General features: G+C 48.5%; 1 protein-coding gene across 3 annotated transcripts in view; it reads right to left on the reverse strand.

The window, feature by feature from the left end:
* The window catches only part of TACC2 (transforming acidic coiled-coil containing protein 2), a 210,479-nt gene that overhangs the window by 43,559 nt on the left and 139,752 nt on the right, over nucleotides 1–27,168 (reverse strand). For all 3 annotated transcript variants that reach the window (XM_057735111.1, XM_057735110.1, XM_057735109.1), the window contains one exon: nucleotides 3,309–3,445. In XM_057735111.1, coding sequence (XP_057591094.1) covers nucleotides 3,309–3,445 — 137 coding nt within the window. The remainder of the gene's footprint in view (nucleotides 1–3,308; nucleotides 3,446–27,168) is intronic.

The raw sequence follows: 27,168 nt of genomic DNA on the forward strand, positions 1-27,168 counted from the left end.
TGGTCTCGTGGATGGGCTTCCCTCACTGACCGTCTACCTGCCTCCCACCTGACAAGTGCATGGTCCACCCCCTGCCTCGGATGCACTAGCTCATCTCACCTGCACAGAAAGCAACCTGGTTTCCAAATGGAAGGGAGGCGAGAGGCAGGGTTTCTGATCCCACAGCCCCTTACTTGCTTCAGGACCAAGGGCAAGGTCCAGAAGCCACACATCTCACTGGGAAGCAGGCGATGAGATGTCCCGTACGGGGATGCTGTGAACACTGGGGATCCTTTCCTCACCCGATTTGGGATGAAACACACTCACAACCTAGCACAGGCCAGGCACATGGTGGACGCTAAATGGGTCTATTATTTAATTGTGTGACATTTAATTATGTCCTTCGGTGGCCAGTTTTGAGTTCTGACAATGCAGCCACTGTACAGCAATCATGCATACTGATCACAGGAGCATGAAAAGTTGGAGTGAGAAGGAGCTCAGAGGACCCACGGGTCACCTTCTTCTTTTTACAGATAAGAAAACTGGGCTCAGATAAGCCACATCCCCACACAGCCCGGACAAGTGGCACACGCAAGGCGGCCACCAGCATCTCACCCATTATCCTGTCTCTCGGCGGAGCACAATCATGTCGACAGGACCCAAGGTAAGGTGATGGATTATTTTGCAAAATGTAAGTTTCCAAGAGGAAAAATCATATCTTTATTCACAGGCAAAGGTCTTGTCTATTATTTCATGTGGTTCTTTTGGCACCTTTAGCAATACCCCAGGCACTTTGCAGAGGCAAACCAAACAACAGATTTCCCTCGCCTGCCCTTTCTCTCCTGCGGTTCCCAGAAGGAAGCTTTCTTCTCCTCCGGCCACCTCCACGAGCAAGCACAGCCGCCTCCTCAATCTGGGTAATGTCCCATGCTGTCCACAGAAGGCACAAGCAGACTTTTCTGAGTGCGGCAAATCAAATGCATCTTTGTACAGCGCAAGCCAGGGGGGCTTTAGGCAGACACAATCCCGACCGTAAGCGTCCTCATTGTGTAATCTGCACACATTTAGCCTCACGGCAGTTTTCCAAGGAGGAGAAACATGAAGGCAGACTCCAACCGATGTAATCAAACGTTCCACGGGGTTGTGATTCATGGCAATTCACGCTCCAACCCCTTCCGGTGGAGCTTCTCTCTCAATCCTGCATAATGTTCACTCTTTCAGAAATTGCCATCCAATAAGCCAGAGGCAGGTGTTGTGTGTGCGTGCGTGCATGTGTGTGTGTGTTTAAGAATGGAGACTGTTCTTTGCTTTGTTGACAAAGAAGTCAGGCAGAAGGAACAAAGACAGGCTGAAGAAAAGAGCAGAGGTGGCAAACCATCCCCAGAAGTGATCAGGATATGCGACCGGAAGTCCCACAGGATGCACACATGCCCACAGCAGTGACCGTCCTCCGGACCCCGCGTGGTGCTTGGGGGTGGACCACACACTGTCCTAGGCTTTCATTCTTCTTCTAACATCTTTTCTAAGGTATCCCACACATGTATAGGCATGAATTTATTATACCCATTAAAAAAGGATAATTTATTCTTAATTGCATGTTTGACTTAAGGATTAAAATGTGTTCGTCATTCAGCTACTTTCCATTAAAACCTCAGGGCGAATTTTTTACAGTATTATAGGAAACGGAATTATTATATGCTTTATTGAACGAAAGGAAGTGGGGGTACAAAAGACTCCCTGAGAAATGTAAGCGGTCCTTCCTGCTTCTTCCCCACCTTAAAATCAAATAAATTCCAATAATTACCCTCTCAGAGCTCAGCGCCTAGACTAACTGTGCAGAATCAGGAACTACTAACTTATAAGCTGTCAAAAAGGAAGGCTATGAAAACTGCCTTTATCGGACACCAGCAAAGGTGTCTCCCTCTCCCCTCAGCACCAGGGAGCACATGTGCTTAGGAGCAAAGCCCCAGGAGTGTCTGCCCTAAAACTACGGCCAGCGTGAAGCCAGAGTGGGTAGAAAGAATCCCACCCATTTCTTCCTAAAACCAATATGAAAGTCAAAATGGTTTTTTATTTTGCAGTTCACCTGGCTCCTGGCCAGGGCAAGAGTACAAATGGAGGCTGGGCCCCTAGCCTGTTCCTTCTCCCTCCCCCGGCAACCTCCATCCCTCACCTGGGGCAGCCTTGAGCAAAGGTGTGTGGACAAGCCACCGGTAAGTCCCAGCCCCATCCTCGGTTTCTCCTTCACTAAGGGGTGCAGACACGGGCACAGTCAGCCCTGGGAAGATGGGCCAGGGGAAGGGGCCTGGGGGTGCCCAGGAAGTGGCTGTTCCCCAGCTATCCAGAGCGCGGTCTGGGAAAAGTTTGCTTCTGCAGACTCATCTCACTGCGAGGGCTGTGGCCCCAGGAAGGCCAGAATGGGGCCCTCTGAAGTTCGGGGCCCAGATGAGGCTGTCTGGCTCTGAAGACAGTACCACCTGGCCCCCTGATTGGCCCGTGCAGCCATTCCTGGGACCACCTGGCCCCTGACCAGCTTGTGGGGCCATCCCTGGCAATCCCCACCTCCTTCCAGGCCTCATGTTAAGCTTTAATGCTCCTGGTGGCCCCATCCCCGCTGGTGTAACTGGAGGGTGCGCACAGAGGACACCAGCCCGGTGGGCAGGCTGGAGCTGCCTATCCTCCCCCATCCTCCCACACCCAGTAATCGCCACATCTGAAAGGCACATAGGGTCTTTAAGTCACACTCGGGGAGAAAGGATGTGGGAAAGTGATAAGGAATCTGGATAATTTGAAGTTAATGAGGAATGAAGGCATTTTCCCTGCACAGATTCAGGCGCCCATCATCTTCCCTTCTCTCCCATTTACTAATTATCATCCCCAAGCCACAGGGGGTATGTTCTTTAATAAAAATGCAGGTTCACACGGGCGATCCAGAACTAGTGCCCTTATGGGAGTGAGGGGCCAAATATTAGAATCCAAGAAAATCCCAAGACCCACCCACTGCCCTGCACAAACCCAGTTCTGGATGTCAGCTGAAAGGCACCCAGAGGTAAATGCATGCTTTCCCCAGAGGCCTTCCCTAAACGTCTGCAAAGCAAGCACAAAACAATCCACTGTATCCCCGCACCCTTAGTTTTCACCACTTCAAACAAAGCCCAGAGCTGAGAGGCCCCAGAGCCTGGTGACAGCCTAAGGAGCTCCGGGGACAGCTCCCTGGGGTGTGTGCCCTCCTCCAGCCGGGTCCCCAGAGGAGCCACTGTGGGTGTCCTTGGGGCTCAGCCACAGGGCAGCTCCCGGGCCTCCCTCAGGGACGCCTGACCCTTGGTTACCTGCTTCTTCCGGGGGAGGCTGCGTGCTGACCTCAGGCTCTGGAATGACTTCAGGGGGTGGCGGGGGTGGGGCTGGTGGAGCTTTGACGGGGGTCGTCGATTCTGGGGTCTCAAATGCTTCTTCCGAGTCAGAACTCCTGATGGAGAGAGAGGGGGAGAAGCACAGGTTAGCCAGTTTGCTCCGAGGAGCCACTGCAGGGGAGCAGTGCAGGTCCTAATGGCCGCTCCTGGGACCGGTGCAACCAGGCTCCCTGCCCAATTAAACGCTCCGAGCAAAGTCATTTCTTAGCGTGATTCCCAGGAGTGAATCTCATTATCACCAGCTTTGTGCCCAAATGACAGGCTTTGAACTCAGCTCTACTGGAAATACATATTTCTGGCCTTAGTGGCAAATACAAACAGTGGAATCTTTTGATCAACTCTGGCTTGCATTATTTTGGCATCAATTCAGTCAAACTGATATGGAAGCATTCCCAGGGACACTGCGATGCTGTGGTTCCAGCACACCCCTAGGACCCTCACTCCACGAAATGAAATCTCACTTGGCCTCTCACCCCATCATTCTCTCCCACTGTCCTTCCTTCTCAGCACGCCTGTTAAGTATCTTTCCCCTCTATTGAGCTGAAAGGCCAAGAGGGCAGCCCTTTTTGCTGTGTTTTGTGTTTTTTGTTGATCAGTGCATCCCCAAGCCCAAACCAAGAGGCAGTGAATAAACATCTGTTAAGTGAATGAATGAATGAATGCAGAGCACGCCGGTCAGGTGGAGAATGTGTCTGACTAAAACACAAAGCACAGCTCACTGATCCCAACAGTGTGAAAATGGCCCTTGCTGGTCTGCAGTGAAGTCTGCTCGCAAGGAAGATTCTTCACCCAGAGAGATGAACAAAACTCCACCCAGAGGATGCCCCCACTTAGTCACAAGGGGACACTGCTCACCAAACTAAAGCCTTATCCTGGGCTCAAGAAAATCCAGAGCAGACAGCCCTTCTCCATCACCCTGCTTCCACGGAGGACTCAATTTCAAGCCAGAGAGGATGAGGCATCCCCAATTCACTGAGCCAGGCATGTGTCCTCAGGCTGGAGGGCAGTTCCTTATGAGCTCAGGATGCGCAGGGGTCCATGGTCCTGGCCCCACCTCACTCTGAGGATGCCAGTGTGCAAGAAGCAGCAGCAGCACCTGGGCTGATCCTGTCTCAGGATATTTTAAATAGACCAAAATGCTATTTATTTATTTGCAACAAGGAAGGTAATTATCAAGCGGGTGGATGCTGAGGATTGGTACTGGCACAGGCGACCCAGCGAGCAATCTGGCGGAAGATGTATGATCAGAGGGTGACGCATCAGGTGTGTATGGAACGTGAAACGCTCACAGCGCTTAGCACCACACCTATCAAAGGACCAGTGTCCTCCGCAGAAGTCAGCACCTTCTAAAGACCATCTGCCAGCCAGCAGAGAACACCACAACCAACCAACTCCTTCACAGGCACGCAGGACAGGAAAAAGGGCCATTTGGTGCGTTCTCTTTCAGCAAACCTACAGTGATGTTTTTACAACTTGTTTGTCAGAGACTCACTTTATCAGAGCCAAAGATCCCCCACCCCCACCCTTTCAAGGACCCTGGCTCCTCCAACGAGCCACACAGCCCTCAAGGGACAAAGAGATGAACAGAAACATCAGAGCTGCTTTTGATGGAATCCAATGAGCCAAAAAGTCTGCATGCTATCAAATTTCACAAGTAAAGACTTAATTTATGCAAACATGACCGGGGCCATACTGACTTTTACAAACACGCATTAATATTAAAAGACTTAGCTTTTGTTTAGGGTGCGAATTTAAGATCCATGCTGGGACAACAACAGATCTAGGTGCCTGAAGTTTTGCAGAATCTGTTTACCGGTAAAAAAACACAAGGAAGGTATACAACCGAGCATCAAAGAGGAACGGGAGTTTGGATTTGCCTGGTGGGCCCTGGGTGTCGCCCTGGCCCCCAGCTTTGCATGCGTCAGGGGCAATGTTGAAGAGACGCATGGAGACAACTTGCCTCTTTCCTGAGTCTCCTTGAAGGACGTGCAGACTGGAGTCCCCACTGCCAGTCACTGTGGTCCACATCCACCGGGCCCATTCCACCGGAGGCCACGTCCACCAGGAGGCAAAAGCCATCTCCACTGAATAACAGCTTCTGTCGCCCAAATTCCCACCCCTAATTCCTTTGCTGGTAGCTCTGGGACCTGAATCTCTTTAAGATGTCACGAAAAAGTTAGCTGCACTGCCAGCCACAGATGCTGTGAGAGCTTCCCCAGCATCCAGCAGAGACACGAAGGGAGGGACTTTGTGCTCTTCCCATGGCTTCTGCATCCCCGGGCCGTGGCGATGTGTGTCTTTAGAGCACAAAGGGCCCCTGATCTTTCCCCACAGCACAAGCAAGCGACAGGGAGGGCCGGACGCTTGCAGATTCAAGCTGCTGAATTCCAATAAGGTCTCCGCTGCTTGCAGCTGCCCAGCCGGCACACCTGCTCAGAAGGGACCACCACTCCCCACGGCCCTGTGGGGGGGGCGGTGTATGGGAAGGGCAAGGGCACACCAAGCCCCTGTGGGGTTCCTTGCCTTGTTCACTATGAACCTTTTCTGCACCAAAACATCAGAGGCTACCACGGACCCCTAGACTGGCACTGGCTTCCAGTAATGCCTGCGTTGTTTTCATATTTTTACACCCTCCCCAGGAGCGGAGAACAAGTTAATTAGAGGAGGCGGATAGCAGCTTTTTTAATTAGCTCTTTTCTCCCTATTCAGTTTCTCAGGGGGCTCAAAGACATTCCCAAGAGCAGGGATTTCTGCAATCCACCCACAGAGCCTGGACATAAAAATAAAGCAGCATTTCAGAGCCCCAGTGCATAATAAAAGCAGTTCCCATTGGCTGTTCGAGGATTTTTTTCCTCCCAGAAGAACCTAAAGTATGGGAAATTATTCTGCAGAGGCTCCACACTTTTAAAATGAAAAGGTAACTAATTTAATTTGCCAAGAAGCTATATCAGAAAGAAATGTGCCATTACAGTCTGCTAAAACGACTCTAAGTTATAGGGAAATACATTTACCAGGATATGCATATGCTAGGTTCTCCATATAAGGAAATATGTAAATATATGCAAATACAGTGAGGTCTATGCACTTCCATAGTGTAAAGCTATACCTCTTCGCAGGGCATGAAATATAACGACTTTAATTCCCAGCATGAGGAACATTCTAAAAGCTACCATATGCTGAAATTTTTATGCATGAGACACTGGACTAAGCCATTTGTACTTTTCTCTATAATCTACAAAAATATCCTGTTGCTGGAGAGCAGGCCCATTTTACAGATGACACAGCTATGGCTTAGAGAGGCACATTACTTTGCCGGAGGCCATCCAGTTAGTGAGCTAGGGAAGGCAGGGCTCAAATCTAGAACTGTCTGCCTCTAAAATCCGTGCGGTCTTACTACATCAGTAGCTTCCAAACATTTTTAGCAACAGAACTATTTTTCCAAGTGAATCTCACATCACATTCCTATGCATAGAGAAAAGTAGTATTTCACTTATTTTGTAAGCTTAATATATAATATATTCTTGTTATAGAGTCTATCACTGAGAACAATCAAACTATTTTGATGAACTTGAAAATCTGACACTGGGGGTTGGGGATGCCAACTACAGCATCAGATCTGTTGATTTCTCTCCTGGTTGCATATTATTAAGAAAAGTTCCGGGGACTTCCCTGGTGGTCCAGTGGTTAGCACTCCGTGCTTCCACTGCAGTGGGCCTGGGTTCAGTCCTCGGTCAGGAAGCTAGGATCCCACAAGCCGCACAGTGCAGCCAAAAAAAAAAAAAGGAAAGAAAAAAGTCCCAATACATACTGATGAGTAATCACAAACAGCATCTGTTTTTAACAGCCTGTCCTGTGATCATGGGACATTCTTTAATAAGGCAGACAGGACAGGAGAGCTAACTGGCCGGACAAAACCAAATTAACCTATCAGCACAAGCCGTATGCTGGTGGCACCCGACGCCACACAGTGTGTGTACAGAGAAGGAAAGATGGAAAAAAGTAACCAAGTGCGGACAGACCGTGCTGCCTGCTGAAACCGGAGTCGGCCAAGCTCCCCGGTGTGCTTGTAAAGTTTAAAAATGTTCTTTCAAATATTTTTCTCAGATTTTGGAGAATCTCTATAAAGCACTGAAGTCCCACTGAGAACAGCTTGGAAACCGCTCCCCCACACAACAACGGATCCAGTCCCCCCATAGATGCCACATTGTGTTCAAACAGTTTCTTACGGCAACTGTCCCCAAAGCAAGACAGCAGGCAAAATGCAGAACCCTGAGGCCTATTAGCCTATGTGTTTGTGTTTTATTTCTATAAACTACAACAACGAAGTAGTATAAGATCGGCACCCACCTAATATAATAATATAACATAATACAATAAAGTTAGCATAATATATAAATAGTATAATTTACATATAATATATACACATACATACATATATACACAAATATCTGTGTGAATGTGTGTATCTATAAATACAACATTGGAATCTTTTAATAAAGAAGAAATATAAATGCAGTTTTCTAGCATATCATTAAATGGTTACATTTTGCTTAAGTTTTACTAGAGATAATTCAAGGACTTAGGAGAATAAATTTCAGGGAACATAGAATCTTCCAACTCCAAAGCTGGAAGAAAATTTAGAGACTAATTCCTACTCTAACACACTTACCACATCTTTTTAAACAGGTGAGGAAACTGAGACCCGGAGAGCTGAAGTGACTCCCAAGGTCATAGGCTCGTTCGTGGCAGACATTCCACAGAACTGAGCCTGCGTGAAACACTGCCTCCAAATAAGAGCTTTTTTCCTAAATATAATGCCCCCCCCGCCCCGCCCCGCCGGAAACCTAAAGTTACCTATACTTACGGGATATCAAGATACTGATAATCAAGACACAGTTCGCGCTTAAGCATTGCTACAGGGGAGAGGATGTTTCCGCATGCATATCTATTTCTAGAGCAATTCCTCAGGATTCCAGTTTGCAGTTCCCACCATGAAATGACTGGGGGACGCAGATTCTTGCCACCACCCACCAAGAGTGAAAGGACACAGTGCAGGCACTTGAGAGGTGGGGGGGCTTCCCAGGACACGAGCCCCAGACTCTGAGCTCCTCGTGGAGGGACCACCTGAGCGAGAAGGGTGAGTGCCCCTTCTCCTCCTCCGCCCCTCCACCCCTTGAAGACAAACCCAAGGAAAGGCAGAGCGCTGGCCCAAAGCTCCGAGTCAGGGAGGACGGCTCGCATCCTCCAGGCCAGAAGACCACCTGCCCTCCTGAAGACAGAGGGAGACCTTCCAGAAAGGAACCTGAGCTCTCAGCATATCAGACCATCTCATTCATCTCTGCATCTCACGTAAGAGTTTGATGGATTTGTGAGTGAGCAGATATCTTTGAAACTGCTGTGCACTAAATTCGATTCATCAGAATATTCTGCTGCGACAGCCTTGTCAAGATAAGCTGTCTCTGCCCCAATGCACGTGCAGACACGCGCACGCACACACACACAACTTCCCTCCTGCCTAAAACAACTTGGCCAGACTGGTCATTTTTCGGGCTGATTGAAAAAGGCCTTTCACTTTAATTTGCCCATCCTGGAGACAGAAAAGGGATTTGCTCAGCAACACTGCTCCTCAATAAACAGGGAAAAGGAGGACATGATTTCAACAAAACCAACGTCTCAGGTGACTGAGGAGCCCAGGTCAGGTGCTGTCCCCCAGGAACACAAAGGCAGCTCTGGCAAGCCACGCAGCTAGGATTTTCAGCCTGACACTCTAGGGAAAATCAACATAGATGCTGACACACGTATCCCAAGATTCCCAGCACCTAGCGTCTGTCGGGTTATAAGTGGGTCCACTTTCAGATTCAAGTAGCTTTCACTTGGTGGCGACGTTGAGATGTCATCAGGGTTTAAAGGGGCATCAACATACCAGCCACCTCTGGGTTAGGCTGCAGCCGCAGCAAGAGACATGCCATCACGGAGGGAATGAGTATACACAGGGGAGTCCTGCAGACCTGGTGACAGCCCGTTGTAAATTGCCTACAGTTGCAAGAAACAGGAACCGACTCAATAACTAAAAAATGGAATTTATACAGAAAGGCTATGGTGGCTGAGAAGTCAGATCTGAAGAGACAGGGAGGAGCATCCAATTGGGCCACCTTGGGTCGTATGCCCATCGTTTAGCTAGAAGAAGGCAGGGAACCCTCATAAGTAAGCAGCCCATCCAGACCCAAAGGAATGGGGAGACAGGCTGTCCCCCAAAGGAATCAGAAGTTGGAATGGATGGCGCACAGTCCACAAGCTCTCGCTACACTATATGTCACTCGCTGTAACTCTGTGACCTTAGGCAAGTCACTCGACCTCTCAGGCCCTTGGACTGTTTGTCCAGTATGTGGGGATAACAACTGTGAGCAGACTGCTCCCCCCTTATTACCGCGGCTCCGATTCTGCCCTTGGCTTCCAAGCATTAGAAATTTGGGGAAATGTGAGTTGCTAGCAAGCTAAGTCTCTTATTTTATTTGGTCAAAGCTACTGAGTTGGGCATGAAAGAAAATCTGGAGGCCACACACAGCGTGGGATGGCTGTCCTGCCAGGTGGTCCGTGGACACAAGGGAATCCGGGAGAAAGGTGGACACTCTCAGAGTCACATTGAGCTGGCCTTCATCCTTCCCTTGAGGTGCATAAAGCTCAAGTTCGCCGTGGACGGGTTGAGGGCTCGGTGTGGCACTGTACACGTGTGCGTGTGTACGCGTGTGCCCAATCCCCCCCCCACCACACACACATACACAGTTAGTTTTGAAACTGACTTAACTGCAATGACACTAGAAACTTAGCAAAAGAGAAGTGACTCTAGTGGCCACGGGCCTCATTGCAGGAAGTGAAGAATCAACCCTAAATGGGCTCCGGGTTCATGATTCCACAGATTTGTAACTGGATAGTGTCATGCCTTCCTGGAGAAAGGCCAGACTGAATCAAGTCTCAGGGAAACAAAGAGAGAAGGGACCCAGATGGCCCTTTTTATGTCCTTGCCTTCATGCACTGATACCCCTGAAATCTCATCTTTGTAGCCTAACTCCTTGCCTGAGTAACTTAAATTGGAATCTTTCAACTCAGATTCTTAAAAATCTAATTGGAAATAAGATATTTATGGATGCTATTGGAAAAAAAAAAGATAGGCAGATAAATAGCATCTATAAAGACTAAGTAATAAAAGAGACAGAAAAACAATAAAAGAAGATAAAAACCTCAAGAAGAGCAGTAATAGTTGGTCAACCACTAGGGTTTTTTTCTAGCACCTGGCAAGTAACAGACCCTCCCTCAGAACCGCATGCTGTTAAGGAGGGAGGGTGGGTGGGTTTGCAGGTACAGTCAGGAGAGTTCCAAGTTGAGTGGTTAAGCAGAAAAACAGCAAATTAAGGAATATAGTATGAGCTTATTTGGGGTACAATAATTAGATATAAATGTAAACAAACACACATAAACACATATGTGTATTTACATACACATATATACCGATGTAGAGACGGTCCAGAACACAGGAATCAAACACAGCTGGGACCTGATTAGCTGGATTATGTCCAGAGTGACACAGTAGAAGAGAAGGAGCCAACAAGCAGAGGGAGAAAGCAGAGTGGCAGCTAGAATGCAGCCTTCCCCCTCTGCACAGTTCAGGGCAGACAGGCCCATGAGGGGCCAGCCCCTCCAGGCTCTACCCCCAGAGGTGCAGCAGGGCCACCTCCAGGTGCTCTCACAGCCTGCAAGTAGCATCCATCCTGCATCCAAAGCTCACCTTCCACACTCAACGAGCATCCTTCTGATTACAAGGTGGGTACCAGGATGGGGGTGCCCCAACCAGGGGCCAACATTTATGATTAGTACCTTGGAGCTTCCTCATTCGGCCTCTCACTGATCCTCACTACAGGGAGGCACGTGGATGTCACTCCATGACAGTCTCAGCAGGACCTGTCAGGTGCCGGGCACCTGGGCAGCTGAGCCAGATCAGCTCCTCACTCCCGAGAAGCCTGCGTCCTCCAGGGTCCCAGGATGAGAACCCAGAGCCAAGTGGCTCAGCAACTTGCCAAGGGCTCGGAGCCAAGACCAGAGCACGTGTCTTCTGACTCTCATCCTAACCCAATACCGTCCTCCACGTGTAGAGGCTCTTGGACATTGACAGGCTGGACTCCTCACTTGCAAATCAGTCTGGCACATTTAGGCATCATCAGTTTCCCAGAGCATCCTCACCTCCAAGGCAGCAGAGCAAATGGAGTTTCTACACCTGCATCCATGGCCACCCGATGAGGGGCAGCCAGCCAGGCCTGGGTCTCCTGTCCTCCTCACTCCCTCTCCCCCTCCTTTTGGCCATGCCTTAGCCCCCTCCCTCATGCAACCAGTAGGCGTCTAAGAGCCCTGGCCATGGCATTCCCAACTACAGTGCTTGAGGTTCTTGGAACCTACAGGAAGTGATGAGGGCAGGTAGTGGGCCACCCAGACCTTTGGGATCGAGAAAGTGGCCTTTGCTGGGGGTCAGGTCAACCCCTGAAGTCTGTTACCCTCATTGATTCACATCCTAGGCAAAGACCAATATCATCACAAGGTCAAGGGAGACTGAAGTGCTGACATTCCAGGACAGGCTCCTTCAGGAGGCCGTAGGGTTTCCGATCAGCAGAGGGCAAGGGGTGGCTCCAGCCTTAGAATCCTGGCTCCCAAGTTCTCTAGATCCAAAGTGTCCTCACGTCAATGTCCTTCTGTCTCGCTCTGTGTCTATCTCTCTGTGTCTCCGTCTCTACTTGCCTCCCTCCCCTCCCATGTGTGTGGGGGGGGGGCACTCCCTTTTCTCTTTCTATCTCCCCAGCTGCCCCTCTCTCTAGTTAAAAGGAAAAAAAAGTGCAATGGAGGCTGCCCTGCTAACTTGATTCCTGCACTTTCTGTCAATAATTAAAGCTCATGTGTTTTGACTTTATAATTCTTTATTTATAATTTTACCTTTAAAGTGGTCCTTTAAGGCTTTGCAAATTATTATTATTAACAGCAATTGGAGAAAGGACTTGAGGGCTCTTACTGCATCAGGCATGAACATCCCTGTACTCATCTCTTGCAATGTTTCACTCAGTGTAAATACATTACTAAGTCACGCTGAGGAGTCATTGTCCTTAACAAACACATATACCCCTTACATGCAGATTTCAGCCAGCCTGCTAAAACCTGAGCATCCCAGAAAGCATGGTGAATTCCTCGTGTGATCCAAGCAGCTGGGATTATTCATTGAGCAGGAACCTGCAGGTTCTTGTTTGTAGAAAAAGGCTTTCATCTCCTTGGCCTTCCCTGAGTTCCAAAGAGCAGACTCAAGCAGTTACTAATTAGGAAGTGAGGGAACACAGAAACTAAGGAAAAGCAGTCAAGAAACAATAGTTCAGGGATAAAACAGAGTCTGGGTTCCTCCTCAAGGTATCTACAGAACAATACAGGACACATCTTGGAGTTGTTCTGCAGGAACTAGGACCTCCCAGGTGGAGGATGGGGACTACACGCTGACCACAAGCACACAGACCCCAGACTGGCTGGAAACAGAGGACTGAGATTCCTGAACGGTCACCCTGTTTGTTACCTCACCAACAATCAATCAGAAGAGTTATCCACCCTGCAGCCCTCACCCCAAATGTTGCCTTTAAAAACCCTTCCCTGAAAGCCATTGAGAAGTTCAGGTCTTTTGAGCACGAGCTGCCCATTCTCATTGCCTGAAGTGCTGCAAATAAACACTGTACTTTCCTTCACCACCATCCAGTGTCAGCAGATTGGCTTTGCTGTGAAGCAGGCGAGCAGACTCAAGTTCAGTTCAGAAACAGCACCCTCCAGGAGAAAAGAACAGTGACCTTGAGTGAGGCATCTGGAGACCCAGAGGCTTTGACAAGTGAGAACATGCTTCCAGAGTGGGTTTAGTCTTTACTGTATTTCACTTATCTGAACCAATATGTCCCACAGCCACTCTCTGTGCATCAGAAAGACAAGTTCTCCAGAAAACCTCTTTCCCAGCTCTGCTAAGTGAATAACAACTTACGGTCCACTGTGGGTCTCCGCGAGCCTCCATCACAATGCTGCACATAGAAATAAGATGCACAAGCCTGGACCCGGGAAGGGGCAGCCAGAATACTTTTGTAAAAAAAAAGTCTGACATTTAGAAAGTTTTAAACGCTCATTTTCTATCACCGTCTGCAAACAGAGCTTCTGTACAATAAAGAAAGAGCAGGACTTCAATCTTTTGTCCCTTTCTTTCCCATCTCTTTACATGATAAAAAGGAAAAGAACAGCTTGTAAACAGCATGCCAGCCGCAGAGAACAAGTATTGTTCAATGCCTTGAAAATGCGCTTTTCCCTTAAGGCACTGCCAGCCTCAGTGTATTATCACGCCCTCTCTCATACATAATGCAGTGACATCAACCCAGTCTCTGACCCACTTACTAAAAATTCTGAACTGATAAAACCTAAATGGAAGCACTTTGTGTCTAATACATGAATTTATGATGTTGATCGCGTTGTTGAGGAACACAGCACACCATCCACCAAGTATAAAAAAATGAGATCAACAGATCTGGTTCCAAAATTCCTGCTCTGCCACCTGTGAGGTGAGCCACTTGGGAAAGTTTCTGTAACATCCCCAGGCCGCAGTTTCCTCATCTATGCAGTGGGCGTAATACATGTGCAAAGGGAGTAATAGGTGGTGGTACCACCAGCCATAGGGGGTTACTCTGAGAAGTGAGTTTATACCTGGAAAGCGCCGCACAGAAGACCAGGCAGTGTGAAGGCATTTACTCTCGCCAGTCCTTAGTGTTAAAATTCTACAACCAAGATTATTGTAGCCATCACCTAAACACAACCACAGAAACACTAAGCACAGCCATCTTTTCTTTAAAGCCCCCTGTAGTCAAGGGACGGCTGTACCGATGCTTCCTGAGTTTACAGAGCGACAGGAAAAGAGTGTGATTTTCTCGTTCTTCCCACACACGTAACGCCAACCCCCGCCTCCAGACACGTCCTGCTAAAATGACTATGGGCAAGGAATTGTAAAATTAAGCAAGAAACTTCACTCAACTATTTACTGAGTTAATTCACAGCCACTTGGAAAGAAACTGTAATCAACAAAACAGAAGAAGTGCTGACACAGTTTGTTCTAGGCTCTGGGCTGCACTTGGAGTTTCTCTCTCTTGCGTTCCCTAGAAGGAAGGCTTCTCAGAGACAGACGTGAAGGAGGAGGAAGGAGGCAGTCATCACGGAGCTGGGGAAAGAAGGTTCCAGGCAGAGAGGACCACAAGAGGTGAGAAGGAGCTTGCCAAGTGCAAGGAATGGGTGGAAGGCCACCAGATGTTGAGAGCACAGGGGGCAGGAGGAGAAAGCTGCCTTGAGGAGCTGGACACCAGTGGAGGGTTCTACTTGGGACAAGAGCTCGCCCTGAGCTACATTTTTGTTTTGTTTTTTCTGAGCTACGTTTTTAAAAGGTCATTCTGGCTGCTTGGAGAACCACAGCAGGGGCAGGAGCGCGGTGGCGGAGGACGGGGAGATGATCAGATCAGCAAGGAGAAAGGAGAATCCAGAAGGAAGAAGATGAGGCTCAGACTAGCAGAAGGCATGGACCAAGGCGCGAGAAGCGGCCAGATCTGAGGTACACTGGGAAGTTAAGGAGCTGGCTGTCAGGGTTTGAAATGAGATTCCAAGAGGGCTTTCAAAAAGTTTTGGCAAAACATAAGCATTTATTTTTACATGCACTATAACTGATATAAGGAAAAACATAGTTTTTCTTGATTCCAAGAGACTCTGAATCATCTTTTACACCAGTCGATTTAAGAATAACAAAAATATCGGAGTCACTGGTTTAAATATGACAAGGCTGGTAAGTAACCTCAGATTTCAATTACAGATGACAAACCTCCAACAAACAGATACCACTTCCCACACTGAACAACTGAACAGGCAGACTGTCTCAAGTTTAAGGGATTTGTGACAATAAGCCAATTGGGTTAAAACAGACTCTCAGAGCTGACCTTCTTGTCAACAAACAGCTCCATTTTCTGATAAAAGGAACAGCATAGTACAAATCTGACCACAGTCACCTGGCCATGTCTATTCATCTTCCCTGCGAGCTCAGTGACTTATAAGCATGCCCCAGCCTCCTCCCTCTCTTTAGGGCAAGATGTTAAAAGGCCAGCTTTGTGCTTTGTTTCTCAAATCTCCTGCATCAAAGGCTCAAAGTTCTCCGTTATCTCAAGTTCCTGCTATTTAGAAGTCATGCTTCTGGTTTCAGCTGAAAATCTTACTGTAAGATGAATTAAATAATCAGGGGCTTATCTCTTTTCTTTATTTGTCACAGGACATGTGGATGGATTAAGCATTAGCGATAAGAAAAGGCAAAAAATCAGGAATTTCACCTAAGTTTAGGCTCACAAAACTGGGGGAAGGATGTATGGAGAATCTGATACATTTTGCCCAAAATTAAGATGGAAAAGCTCTGAGTCTTGATACTTCCAAGCCCCACTTCCTTGGAAAGCCAACACTGGAGGGGTCTCATTTGCTTGACTCGGATAATGATGAACAGCGTGACCAGCTCGAGAGCAGACTCCTGGATGAAAACTCATCAACCAAATCCTCCTCCCACAGCCTCTAAACTCAAGTAAATAGAAATCTTACGACAAAGACATCAGGGATGGAAAAAGAGCGTTTCCGCCAAAGAATGCAAAAGTACTCAGATATGGAAAAATAATGACACTTCCTAAGTACCATTTCAAGACGGAGGCCCCAATTTCTCCCTTAGACACTCAACTGAGAAACCCTCAATTTTCCCCTTAGACACTATTTTCACCCCAGGCCTTGGAAACAGTGCCTCAGAATGAGCCGGAAGGAGAGCAGGAAGGGGAGGGAATGTGTCACTCAGAACAAGGGACTCCGTGGGCACAAACATTTGACTCTGAGGCCTTAGATGCTTATCTGAGGGATGCTCCGAGGCGAGCTCACCCATATTATCATCGGGTACCCAGTGCTCTCCGCCTTAGATCTTTCCAGGTCCCAGACAAAGGAAGATGCAGACTCACTTCCTGACACATGGACACACTATCAACACAGAGCCTGGGGACCTCGCAAAGACATGGAATGCTGCTCCGTCATCTCCTCACCACCCCCCCCCCCCCAGCTGAATGAACGCTGAGGTCTCCAGCTCAGTGCCTAGGACGCCCATGTGTAAGGCTGGGGTGTGTGGCATCGGCCCCCCTAGTAGAGGTGGGCTCCCTGCAGGCCGGGTGTGGCCACTGCACCACCTTGGTCCCCAATTCTTCATGTGCAGCTATCATTCTGTCACTTTGGTCCCTCCATCTTACAACTGGACTGCTCCAATTTCATCAATTTCCATCGCCAATTTTATTCCTTACCAAAAAAAGATTACATCTGGTTATGGGGAAGATATTTCCCAGGGTCCCTGAGATTTGGCCAATCCACACCATCTCCAGGCAAGCCTGAACCCAATCACGCCCACACCTCTGGTCCCTTCCACCCACCACCGTAAGCATTTAAGCCCTGACTTTTAGAAGGGGTAGTCACATTTGGAGAGGTGGGAGAAAATCAGTATCCAGGAAACTACAAACATGACATCATGTCACGTCATGTCATGTCACAGTATGTCTCTTGAGCACAGATTGGGAAATATAATATGTAACCTAAGGGAGTGAGCATGGAGAACTGAACAGCAGTATTAAAGCGCACCCTTCCCAGCAGGCTGGTTCTAAGGTTTAGCATCTTCTTTTCCACCTGCACAAGCACTCGGGTTTTCTTGCTGTTAAAACAGTTCAGACGACGAGTGATATTAACGTAGCCTACTACATAATGTATTGGCATTTCAGGCTTCGTTTCAGTAGACTTCATAGGAATTACACTATATTCAAACAAACAAAACCCCACAAACGTATCATATATCATTTGTTCACATATATTCTCTTACTTAGGTGCAGAATTCTTCTGCAACAGGGAGAGGGATGGGGTGTTAACCCCATTTCATGGATGTCATAACTGAGGCCCTGAAAGCTGATGGTCCTGAAGGCACAGACTGAATCGGCAATGCCTCAAGTCCAGGAACCTAAGACAGGTCTGCACTGTGTGTGGTGGACCGCTAATTGCTTTTCAAGGTGGTATTTGTTAACTCTGCACTGTTCTTGACATTGGAGATGGGCTGATCTGGGTGCACTCGCCCTTTTTTATCTCGGGAGCGGCTGGGTCAGTTCATCAGGCACCCCACCCTCCCCACAAGTCTCAGTGTCACCCGCCTCTCCAGTGCATGTAGAATATGTAGGTCACAGACATGGGCCCATTTCACTAGCCAGAAAGACAAAGATGAAACGGAGGACTTGCAGTCAGGAGCCCAGGGGCAGGGCCGGACAACAGGGCCAGACTCACACAGAGGGGGCAGACAGGAGAGACAGAAAGGGGGACGAGGGGAAGACAAGAGGTGAAGAGCTCTCCCGCCGCAGCCTCCACCCACTGCCTGTGTCTGGGAGCAGGTGGCTGGTGACCTTGGGGCCGTGACTCAATCCCGCAGTGGCCTTGGAGGCTGGGGGCAGCCCCAGCTCTGTGCAATCGGGCGGGTGGTAAGAGCCATGCCCTGGAGTGGGGCCAGCATTCATGGTGTGCAGTTCACAGAGCGGACTCAGACACCCTCTCCCCCGTCTGTTACTAGAACAGCTGGACGTGAGGGACGTGAGCACGAACACCTCTCCACTTCTGAAGTCCTGCTTCCCCATCTTCACAGGCAGCACCTTGAGCACCACCTCCCACCAGAGTCCACCTCAACCTTCTTACCTGGCGCTCCTTCCCACTGACCCCACCTCTGTGTAGCGCCCAGAACCATCAGCAGCAAGGCTCCTGGGCAAACACTGATGGAAGCTTCCAGCCTGACCACAGGCGTCCTGCTCCTTACTTCTCCCTGTGCCTCGGGTCATTCTCCCAGGCCTGACCCTGGACCTAAACATACTCACTACAGGTGCGAAAACACCTAGGAGTTGTCCCAGGAGCAGGCTAGCCTCCCACGACACCCCCGCTAGGGCCCGAGACACAAGCTGAACCAGCGAAGGTCAGTTCATCGGCCAAAGAAGGACCAGCGCCCAGAGGATCACCCCTCCCCCCGGTCTCCTCACCTCCCTGCCTGGTCCCTGGAGGCAGCACTCGTGGCTGCACAAAACCCCAGCTGCTGAAAGCCCATGAGCATCATCGGGAGGTTAGAGGGGCAGCCGCAGGACGAACTCACCTGCTGCAGGTCAAAGTAGGTGAGTCTAAAACCCACAAACTCTAATGCTTTAGATTTTTCAGGGTTTTTTCCAGCTTTCTTGGGGGGAAGGGGTTTTTTCTAAGCTATCCTGACAATTATCACCTGTTAGTTATAGGAAACATCTTCCCTCTTTTCTTTCTTTTTTTCCTTCTTTGCCCTGGGCCTTTTTTTCTTTTTCTTTTCTTTTTTTTTTTAGAACTTTTATTGAGATACAGTTAACATACAATAAACTGCATATATTTAGAGTGTACAATTTGGTATCCCAATCTCCCAATTTATTCCCCCCCCAACCCTCCCCGCTTTCCCCACTTGGTGTCCATATGTTTGTTCTCTGCATCTGTGTCTCTACTTCTGCCTTGCAAACCAGTTGATTTGTACCATTTTTCTATATTCCGCATATACGTTAGTATACGATATTTGTTTTTCTCTTTCTGACTCACTTCACTCTGTATGACAGTCTCTAGGTCCATCCATGCCTCTACAAATGTCATTCTGGGCCTTTTTTTTAACCATTTTTTAAAATTGAAGTATAGTTAATTTACAATGTTGTGTTAGTTCAAGTGTGCAACAAAGTGATTCGTTTATATATATATATAATTATTTTTCAGATTCTTTTCCATTATAGATTATTACAAGATATCAAATATAGTTCCCTGTGCTACAGAATAGGTGCTTGTTGTTTATTTTATATACAGTAGTGTGTATCTATTAATCCCAAACTCCTAATTTATCTCTCTCCCCCTCCCCCCTCCTTCTTTTCTTTAAGTCAGTTTGAAGTTTTGGTGTTCCATGTGCTAGCAAAGGTACCTAGCTGAGGCCACAGGCAAAGCCCTTCTGAGGGAGACACACTCAGGCTGGAATACCAAAGAGTCCAGCCTGATCCGTGCACCACCCACCCACCCCCACAGCTGCCTCTCACACACCCTCTGGGCACTTCTGGCTTTTCCTTCTCCCCCAGGAGCAGAGATCCTTGGAGACTGATGCTGTGAGGGATGACCTCGCTCCCCCAGCAGCCCTGCCCTCCAGGAAAGTATCTTCAGGGTCTGTCTTTCTTCCCCGAGCATTAAAGGAAATGAACACAGTCACAGGATCCTCTCTCAACAAAGTCAGGCCGGGAAATTCCACGCACGACCTACATGTGTGCAGATGTTTTCCCTAAAGTAAAGCCAGCCTCCCCTGCCTTCTTCCTGGAGGGAAAATACTTCCAGACCGCTTTAGGCATGCCCCTTTAAAGCAGAACAGTGAACAATTAGCAGTTCCACCGGACCGACAAAGAAGAGTAACTCTCAGAAACTGAAGCCCCCTTTGATCTGGACTGCTTCTGAAGTCCCAGAGACCCAGATCTGATCCCCCTTGAAGATGGAGCTTGCACGGGGGAAGCTGCAGAAAGCACGGCTCCTCCTGGGCATGCAGCCACTGGTGGGTTGGCAAATCTCAGTAATTTTCTCCCGCAGGATTGATAAAGAGCGGCTGGGTGTTTAATAAGCGTCAAGTTCAACCTAGACAAACTTCAGCCACCTCCCACTTGGAAAAACAGAGTAAACACCCACTTCCCTAGAAACTGACCTCAAGAACATCCCTGAGATGATGGAAGGAATCAGAAAAGAGAAAGACACTTTAGGGCAAAGACGCAAACTAAGACTCAGGGGAAGGCCTGGACCAAGGGCCCCCTCAGTCACTTTTATCCCCAGATAAACTATCCACTACATTTCCTCAGCGGGGAGAGAATCTGCAGTCTAAGCTATTTCACTGCCCTAGAAGGACACCTCTGGTTTAAGCTTACCAAGTGATATAATATATCTAAATACATATATATATATATCTTTTAGCAAATTGAGAGTTAAAGGGAAAAGATTAAAATGACTACCCAACTCAGTTTGAATAATGACTAGCAGGAAAGGCTTGAGTGATATTTCACAAATGACGTGCTCATGGGATTTAAAACTAACGTTCTGTTAAGAGAAAGCTCCCTGTGACATCTAAGATCCTGACGTTTGCAGCTCTAAAATTCTCAGACCCTGGAACTCCGCAAACACCTTGAAGGAAATGAAGCTGGGATGCTGACCCCGAAGTGGGCCCATCAGTTGGCCTGAGCTGTCGGTCCCATGAGGACACAGAGCTGCAAGGATCTGCCTCTGAGCAGGGCTGGAGCAAACCCTGGGCAGAAAGGTCACCCCCACCCCTGCCTCCACCCCACCATCCCCGGCCCAAAGCCAGGAGCTGCTGCTGCTTCCATTTAAGGAGAAAGCAGAGGAAACAGTGAAAGCAGCAAATGCAGGGGAAAGAACCCTTCTAAATAAGGAGGGCTGACAAGTACAAAACCTGCGGGAAGTCCACCTCTCCAAGAGGTAATTCACCGCACAGCCATGGGATGGATGCACTGTGCAGAAGGCCCACCTTCTCGACCCCAGGAGCTGCTTTCCTTTGCTAGGGCAAAGAAGGAGAGAACAAAGGCAATTCGCTGCTCAGAGTCCTGCCCCGGCCTCCTCAGAAGCCTCTGCACTGCCTGCGGCTGCCGCTTCATCTACCCAGCAAGAGGCTTCCTCAAGGACAAGAAGATGAGGGTGGGGACGAGAGATCAGCTGAGAGAGGGACAGAGACATCCTCAGGTGCACAGAGACTGGGGAGAAAACAGACGTCTAAGAGGAGCAAGCCATCCAGGAGGGGAGGCGAGGAGGCTGCAGTGCATGTCTAACTACTACCTGAGTAACATGCAGTCTGCAAGGCACCCTGGGATATTCTGCAGGAGCATTTAGGCAGGGATGTGCTTCCTTTAACCCTGGGCTCAGGCAGGATCCTGTGATGCCACCAGGCAGGCTGAGGGTTGAACCGCCTGTCTTCCTGGCTGTGGGTCAAGTCTCACAGAAACTTGATGCCTAGGGTCCAGCCGAGCCTCCCCTGGCCCTTCCAAGTCCCCGACTGTGGGGCCCTGAGCACTGCTCAGTGTGGAACAGATGCGCCTAGGGTTCTTTCTGCTAGTAAGACACTCATTCCTCTGTTCATGCATTCATTCTTTCAACAAATGATTTACTAAGCACCTATTATGTGCCAGGCACTGTGCTAGATTTGGGGGGAGAGAAGCATAAAACAAGTGGAATTGAGATAAACCATAACGGAAAAGAATATGAGAAAGAATATATATATATGTATAATGATCAATTTGTGGTAGAGCAGAAATTAAACAAAACACTGTAAATCAACTCTACTTCAATAAAATTTAAATAAATAGCAGCAAAAACAAAACAAACAAAAAAACACAAAACAAGAGAATGCCCTCATGCTGCTCCCATTCTGATGAGAACAGTTAAAGAGACAAATTAAATCACTCCACATTGTGCTGCGTTTTACGAACTTGAACAAAAGAATGATATACTGAGCTGCGATGTCCAATACAACAGCCGCTTGCCAAACGTAGCTTTTTTAATTTTAATTAAATAAAATTAAAGATTCAGTTTCTTGGACCTACTACTCACATCTCGGGCGCTCAGCAGCCACGTGTGGCTAGTGGCGACTGTATGGGACGACGCAGATTATAGAAGCTTTCATCATCATAGGTTCTACTGGACAGCACTGGAGAGAAAAGGCAGGAAGACCTGCCGAGAGTCAAAGCTGAAGAAGGAGGCGGCCATGCCAGCATGGGGCAGAATGCCTTCTGGACAACTTACAGCATGTGCAAAGGCACTGGGGCAGGTGGGCGTTGCACGTTCAAAGAATTTACAGGTGACCAGGGTGCCTGTGGGCCCTGTCGGTGGCGGGGGGGGGGGGGGGGCGGGGGGGTGGCTGGATGTTAGACTGAAAGCAGTGAGAAGCAGAGACAGGGAAGAACCATAATCTGAACTGTTTTAGGAAGAAAGGAGGGGAGGGAAAAGGACAAGATGGGACTCAACTACCTGTTTTCTGTTCGGAGCGGCTGAGGGGTGAGGTGCCACGTGCTGAGATGAGGAACTGGGGTGAGGACTGGGTTACATTATATGTACTTTTTTGTTGTTTTTGAGATAAGGAGGGCCTGAGCGCCCCGCAAGAAACCCAAGAGATACAGCTAAGCACTGGCTAAGTATGGTGCTCAGACCAGACGGAAGGGTACAAATGGGGGCATTCTCGGTACATCACAGTATTAAATCCGTGACCGTGGATGAGACGTCGTAGAGAACAGAGACGGTGGCCCAAGCTGAAGACTTGAGGACCCCTGTGTTGACAAATGGCCATGAGGTCATGCACGGAGCGGATGTGGGTCCCAGCTCTGTACGATCAGATGCCCGCAAAGTACAACCCGCTGCCTGTTTCTGTAACTGAAGTTTACCTGGGATGTTGACTTACTAAGTAACTGTCCGGGACACTTTCACACTCTTCTTACAGCAGAATTCAGTCGTTGCAACAGAGAGCATATCGCCTGCAAAGCCTAACATGTTTATTGTCTGGCCCTTTACAGAAAATGTTTGCCAACCCCCTGATTCAAGCCATGCAGTGGCCTCAGTCTCCTTATCTATAAAATACGGGTGGAAGTGCCTGCCTCATCACAGGAGTAATGGTTATAATGTTTCTATAATAGGAAACACCTGAGACTACTCCACAAGGCTAAGACGAAGAGCTTTTCACTCTAGGCTCTGACACTGCAGCATCTAGCTGTTTCCATGGTTGGCAAAAGCAAACAGCACCCGCCCACTCTCCAGAAACAATGGCTAAAGTGAATTTGTAAACATAAACAGAACCAGTGTCATCCAAGCCACCAACACAGAGCGGCAGTTCTAAGTCAGTTCTTTGTGGCCAACCAGTCTCCCCCAGACTCCCATCCAACCTGAAACAAAAGCATGAGTCCATGAACGATTGTTTTTCATGGAACAATTGTATACAATGCCTAAGTCCTCATCAATAATCTTAAGGGAGGAGGACGGAATGGTTCAACATCCTTTGCTTACCCCGGAACGCTGCCCCAGCTCAGGCAATCCATCTGGCAAGAACAGCCAATCACATTTCAGGCTACAGTGGTTCCTAGGCAACCAAAACTATAGCCACTGAAACAGGCTGTAGACAGCAGAAAGAAACACGAAGATGGGGACAGAGGGTCGATGCACAGAGTGACCCAGAATCCACTGACCTCGATGTAACGCTCACCCACAGTCACTTAATCAGTCTCCCAGTCCTAGCTGCTCACCCTATCATCATCAAGTGCCTTGTCCCAGTGGCCAGCAGAAAAGGATGGCATGACCTCTTGGACAACTGATAGCTACCTGGAAGGCCTCCTAACGTTCTTGTCTTCAGCCCACCTTGAAAAAAGCCAGCAGATAAGCCCCACAGAAAAGGTGTTGAAGGGCCATCCTTCTGGACACAGGTACTGGCCACAGGGCCCACGCAGGGGATATTCAGCTGTGATAACCAAGGAAAACCACCTGCTATGGACTCGATGCTTGTCTGCCCAAAATTTGTATGTTGAAACTCTAAACCCCAATGTGATGGTATCAGAAGGTAGGGTCTTTGGGAGGTGATCAGATCATGAGAGTGGGGCCTTATAAGAGCGGGGCCTTATAATGCCATTAGTGCCACACAAAGATGGAAGAGACCAAAACTCCACTTTCCCACCTGCGACCACAGCTGCACGAAGAGCTCCAACTCTGTCCCAGAACCACTCAACCTGGTGCAAGTGATGCCCAAGGCCTCTCTGTTCCTGGCCGCTCTCTCAGATATATTTTTTTCCCCTTTCAAAAATTGTTATTCATTATTATTATTTTTGGCTGTGCCACACAGCTTGTGGGATCTTAGTTCCCTGAGCAGGGATCGAACCCATGCCCCCTGCAGTGGAAGCGCAGAGTCCTAACCACTGGACCACCAAGCAATTCCCTCTCAGCTCTAATTCTGATTCCACCTGCATCTCAAATCCCAGCCCTAACTCATCAACCTTCCCCCAAATGCACTCGCAATCCCGTGTCCTCGTCTTGGCAAACACCACATCCTTTTTTGGTCATCTGAGTGTAAACCCTCCACTTGTATTCACTGCTGACTTTAATCTTCCCTCCCCCATCTCATCAATCGCCAGGGCCTGTTGCTTCATCCTTCATCACTTCTCTCCATCCATCCTGGCCCTTCTATTTGGATCCTCACAGGTCTGCACAGGCCTGGGTTTCCCTATCTGTGATTTGTTTTTTAAAGCCCCGGTCGTGAGTGGTGCTACAGCTGAAGCAGGCTGAACTTGCCCATAGAACAACCACTTTCACTCTCAGATGCTAATGGCCCCTGGCTGCCCCTCGGTGGCCAGGGTGTGGGAATTTGCAGGAAGCTGAGGGAGCCCCTGGAATGAGGGTCTCTAGCTACACAAAGGACAAAGTACTTAATGCTGCTTCTCTTAGCAGAAGCCAAGCCACGAGGGGCTGCAGCGGAAGGAGGTCCAATCAATAGACTCGGACCACGTTCACTCAAGTACTTCCCATCCCTTCCCTGTGTGTGTCTCCCAACCTCCAGTGCTGAGAAGTAAGTGCTTTCTGCCGCGGAATTCTCCTCTCCCCGCTACCCCTCTTCTATTTGGAAACAATGGCTACTGCCACTACCAGAACTTCTTTCCCAGACAAGAAAGCAGCAGCTAGAGAAGTGGCCAGCAGTTTTTCAAGGATGAGGATGGAGAGACGCACCTAGCTCAGGGCTTCCTCAACTTTTCTGCCTAGAAATCATCAGGGCATCTTTACAAATCACTGGTTAAAATGGAGATTCTGATTTAGCTAATCTGGGGTAGGGCCTAAAATTCTGCCTTTCTAACAAGCCAGGGGAAGCAGATGCTGTCGTTTGTGGACCATCCCGGGAGTAGCAAGGGACTTCAACTCTTTAACCTCCATCCCCCTGCCTCACCTCCCAATCCCATGTGCCATCCTGCAGTCTGCTGCTACACCCCAGAGGGGGACACAAGATTCCCCACCTTCCTGCTTCCTTATCCCACTGCACTCCTGTACAGAATGAACCTGAGATCTGGGCCTACAAAAGCGGCCCGAAGGCACCCCAAACCTGAAACCAGGAAAGAAATCCTCAAACTGAAAAAAAAAAAAATCCTGCAGGGACTTTCACATCATCCCGTCTTCCACTGCCTTTGGTTTCACTCTTACACACGGGCCCTCCCTAATTTGATCTTTCACAGGGAACCACCAGAAAAAAAAAAAGAAAGAAATGTTCAGTCTAGATACCAGTTCTCATGGACTGTACCTTGTGGCAGGTGTGCACCCTGAATTCATCTCCATCTCTGCAGCCCTGACAGCATTATCTTACAGTGGAAGCTTCCTTCCTGACATGGACCACGCGCTACGCTGTCTTGCGTATTATTCATGTGCATGTGATTTTAGGGGCATGGAAACACATACTATCATGAAAGACTTGAGCCTGTGCAGAAAAAGGGGGTACTCTCTTAATACACTTTTTTTTTTAATCTCTAGACTAGAAATAAGCAAATCTGTAGTTAAAAAAAAAAAAAAAAGCCCCAGTTATTCAGGCAGCAGAGATGCGATTTTAGAGAAGAGTTGCCAGGTATGCCATCAGCCCCAAACATTTCTACTCTCTCCATTTTTTAAAAACAAAATGTTCAGGGCTGGAGGGTGGGATTCTGTGCAGGAGTAAATATACTATCTTAGAGATCTCGATTTAGAGACATTTCAGGAGTAGCAGTTCCAGGGAGAGAAGACGCAGGCTGGCACTTGTAGACCAGCTCACCCATGCAATATTTGAGAAGCAGCTTCCATCACAATGTGGCCGGTTGACCTGGAGATTTCTTTAAACACCACTCTCCCCATAGGGTAGACTTAGGGGACCTTATCCAAAAAGGCAGCGTCTACCTAACAGAATCTCTCCCAACTCAGCCCTCAGCCAGCAGAATCCTGGTCATTTATTAACTCAGCTGGGAAAGAGGGCGGGGATGCTAGGGACGTGTGAGCTGAATTCCCAATGGCTGTGGAGCTTATTTTCCCAAACATACGGTCACATTATCTTTTCCAGATCTCTCTGAAGCTTTTAGACAGGTCTGAACCCTGACAGCTCACTAGCCAGTTAGAGCCCATCACTCTTCAACTGATTTCCAGTTGAGAGACTTTTTAAATAGGTTGAAACTGTTCTTTTCGGCTTAGACTTGAGTCCTGCATGGTAGCACGTATTTCCAGGCCTCTAACAATACTACACATGAATGAAAAACAGGGCAGGCAAAGCGCAGGGCTCATGGCACTTAAAATCCTCCAACACGATGTACCTCCATTGTAAGATGATGCTTTCTCGAGCTACAGGGAGGAAGACAAATGATCGGTGCACACCTGCTCCTTAGCATGGTTCGCTGCTAAAAAGCCAGAGCTGGGAAAACCACGAGGCTCAGCCTAGCATTACATCACCCCACTGAGCCAGCTCCTCATTGAAACCCAAGCACGGGGATGAGTGAGGAAGCCCCACATGGCACCCCGTCCCTACTACAACACACAGACCAATCCCTGGAAACCTTTAATCTACACATCAATGGCTCCCATGACCACTTTC

The sequence above is a fragment of the Hippopotamus amphibius genome, chromosome 5, assembly GCF_030028045.1.
Source record: "Hippopotamus amphibius kiboko isolate mHipAmp2 chromosome 5, mHipAmp2.hap2, whole genome shotgun sequence".
Taxonomy (NCBI): Eukaryota; Metazoa; Chordata; class Mammalia; order Artiodactyla; family Hippopotamidae; genus Hippopotamus; species Hippopotamus amphibius.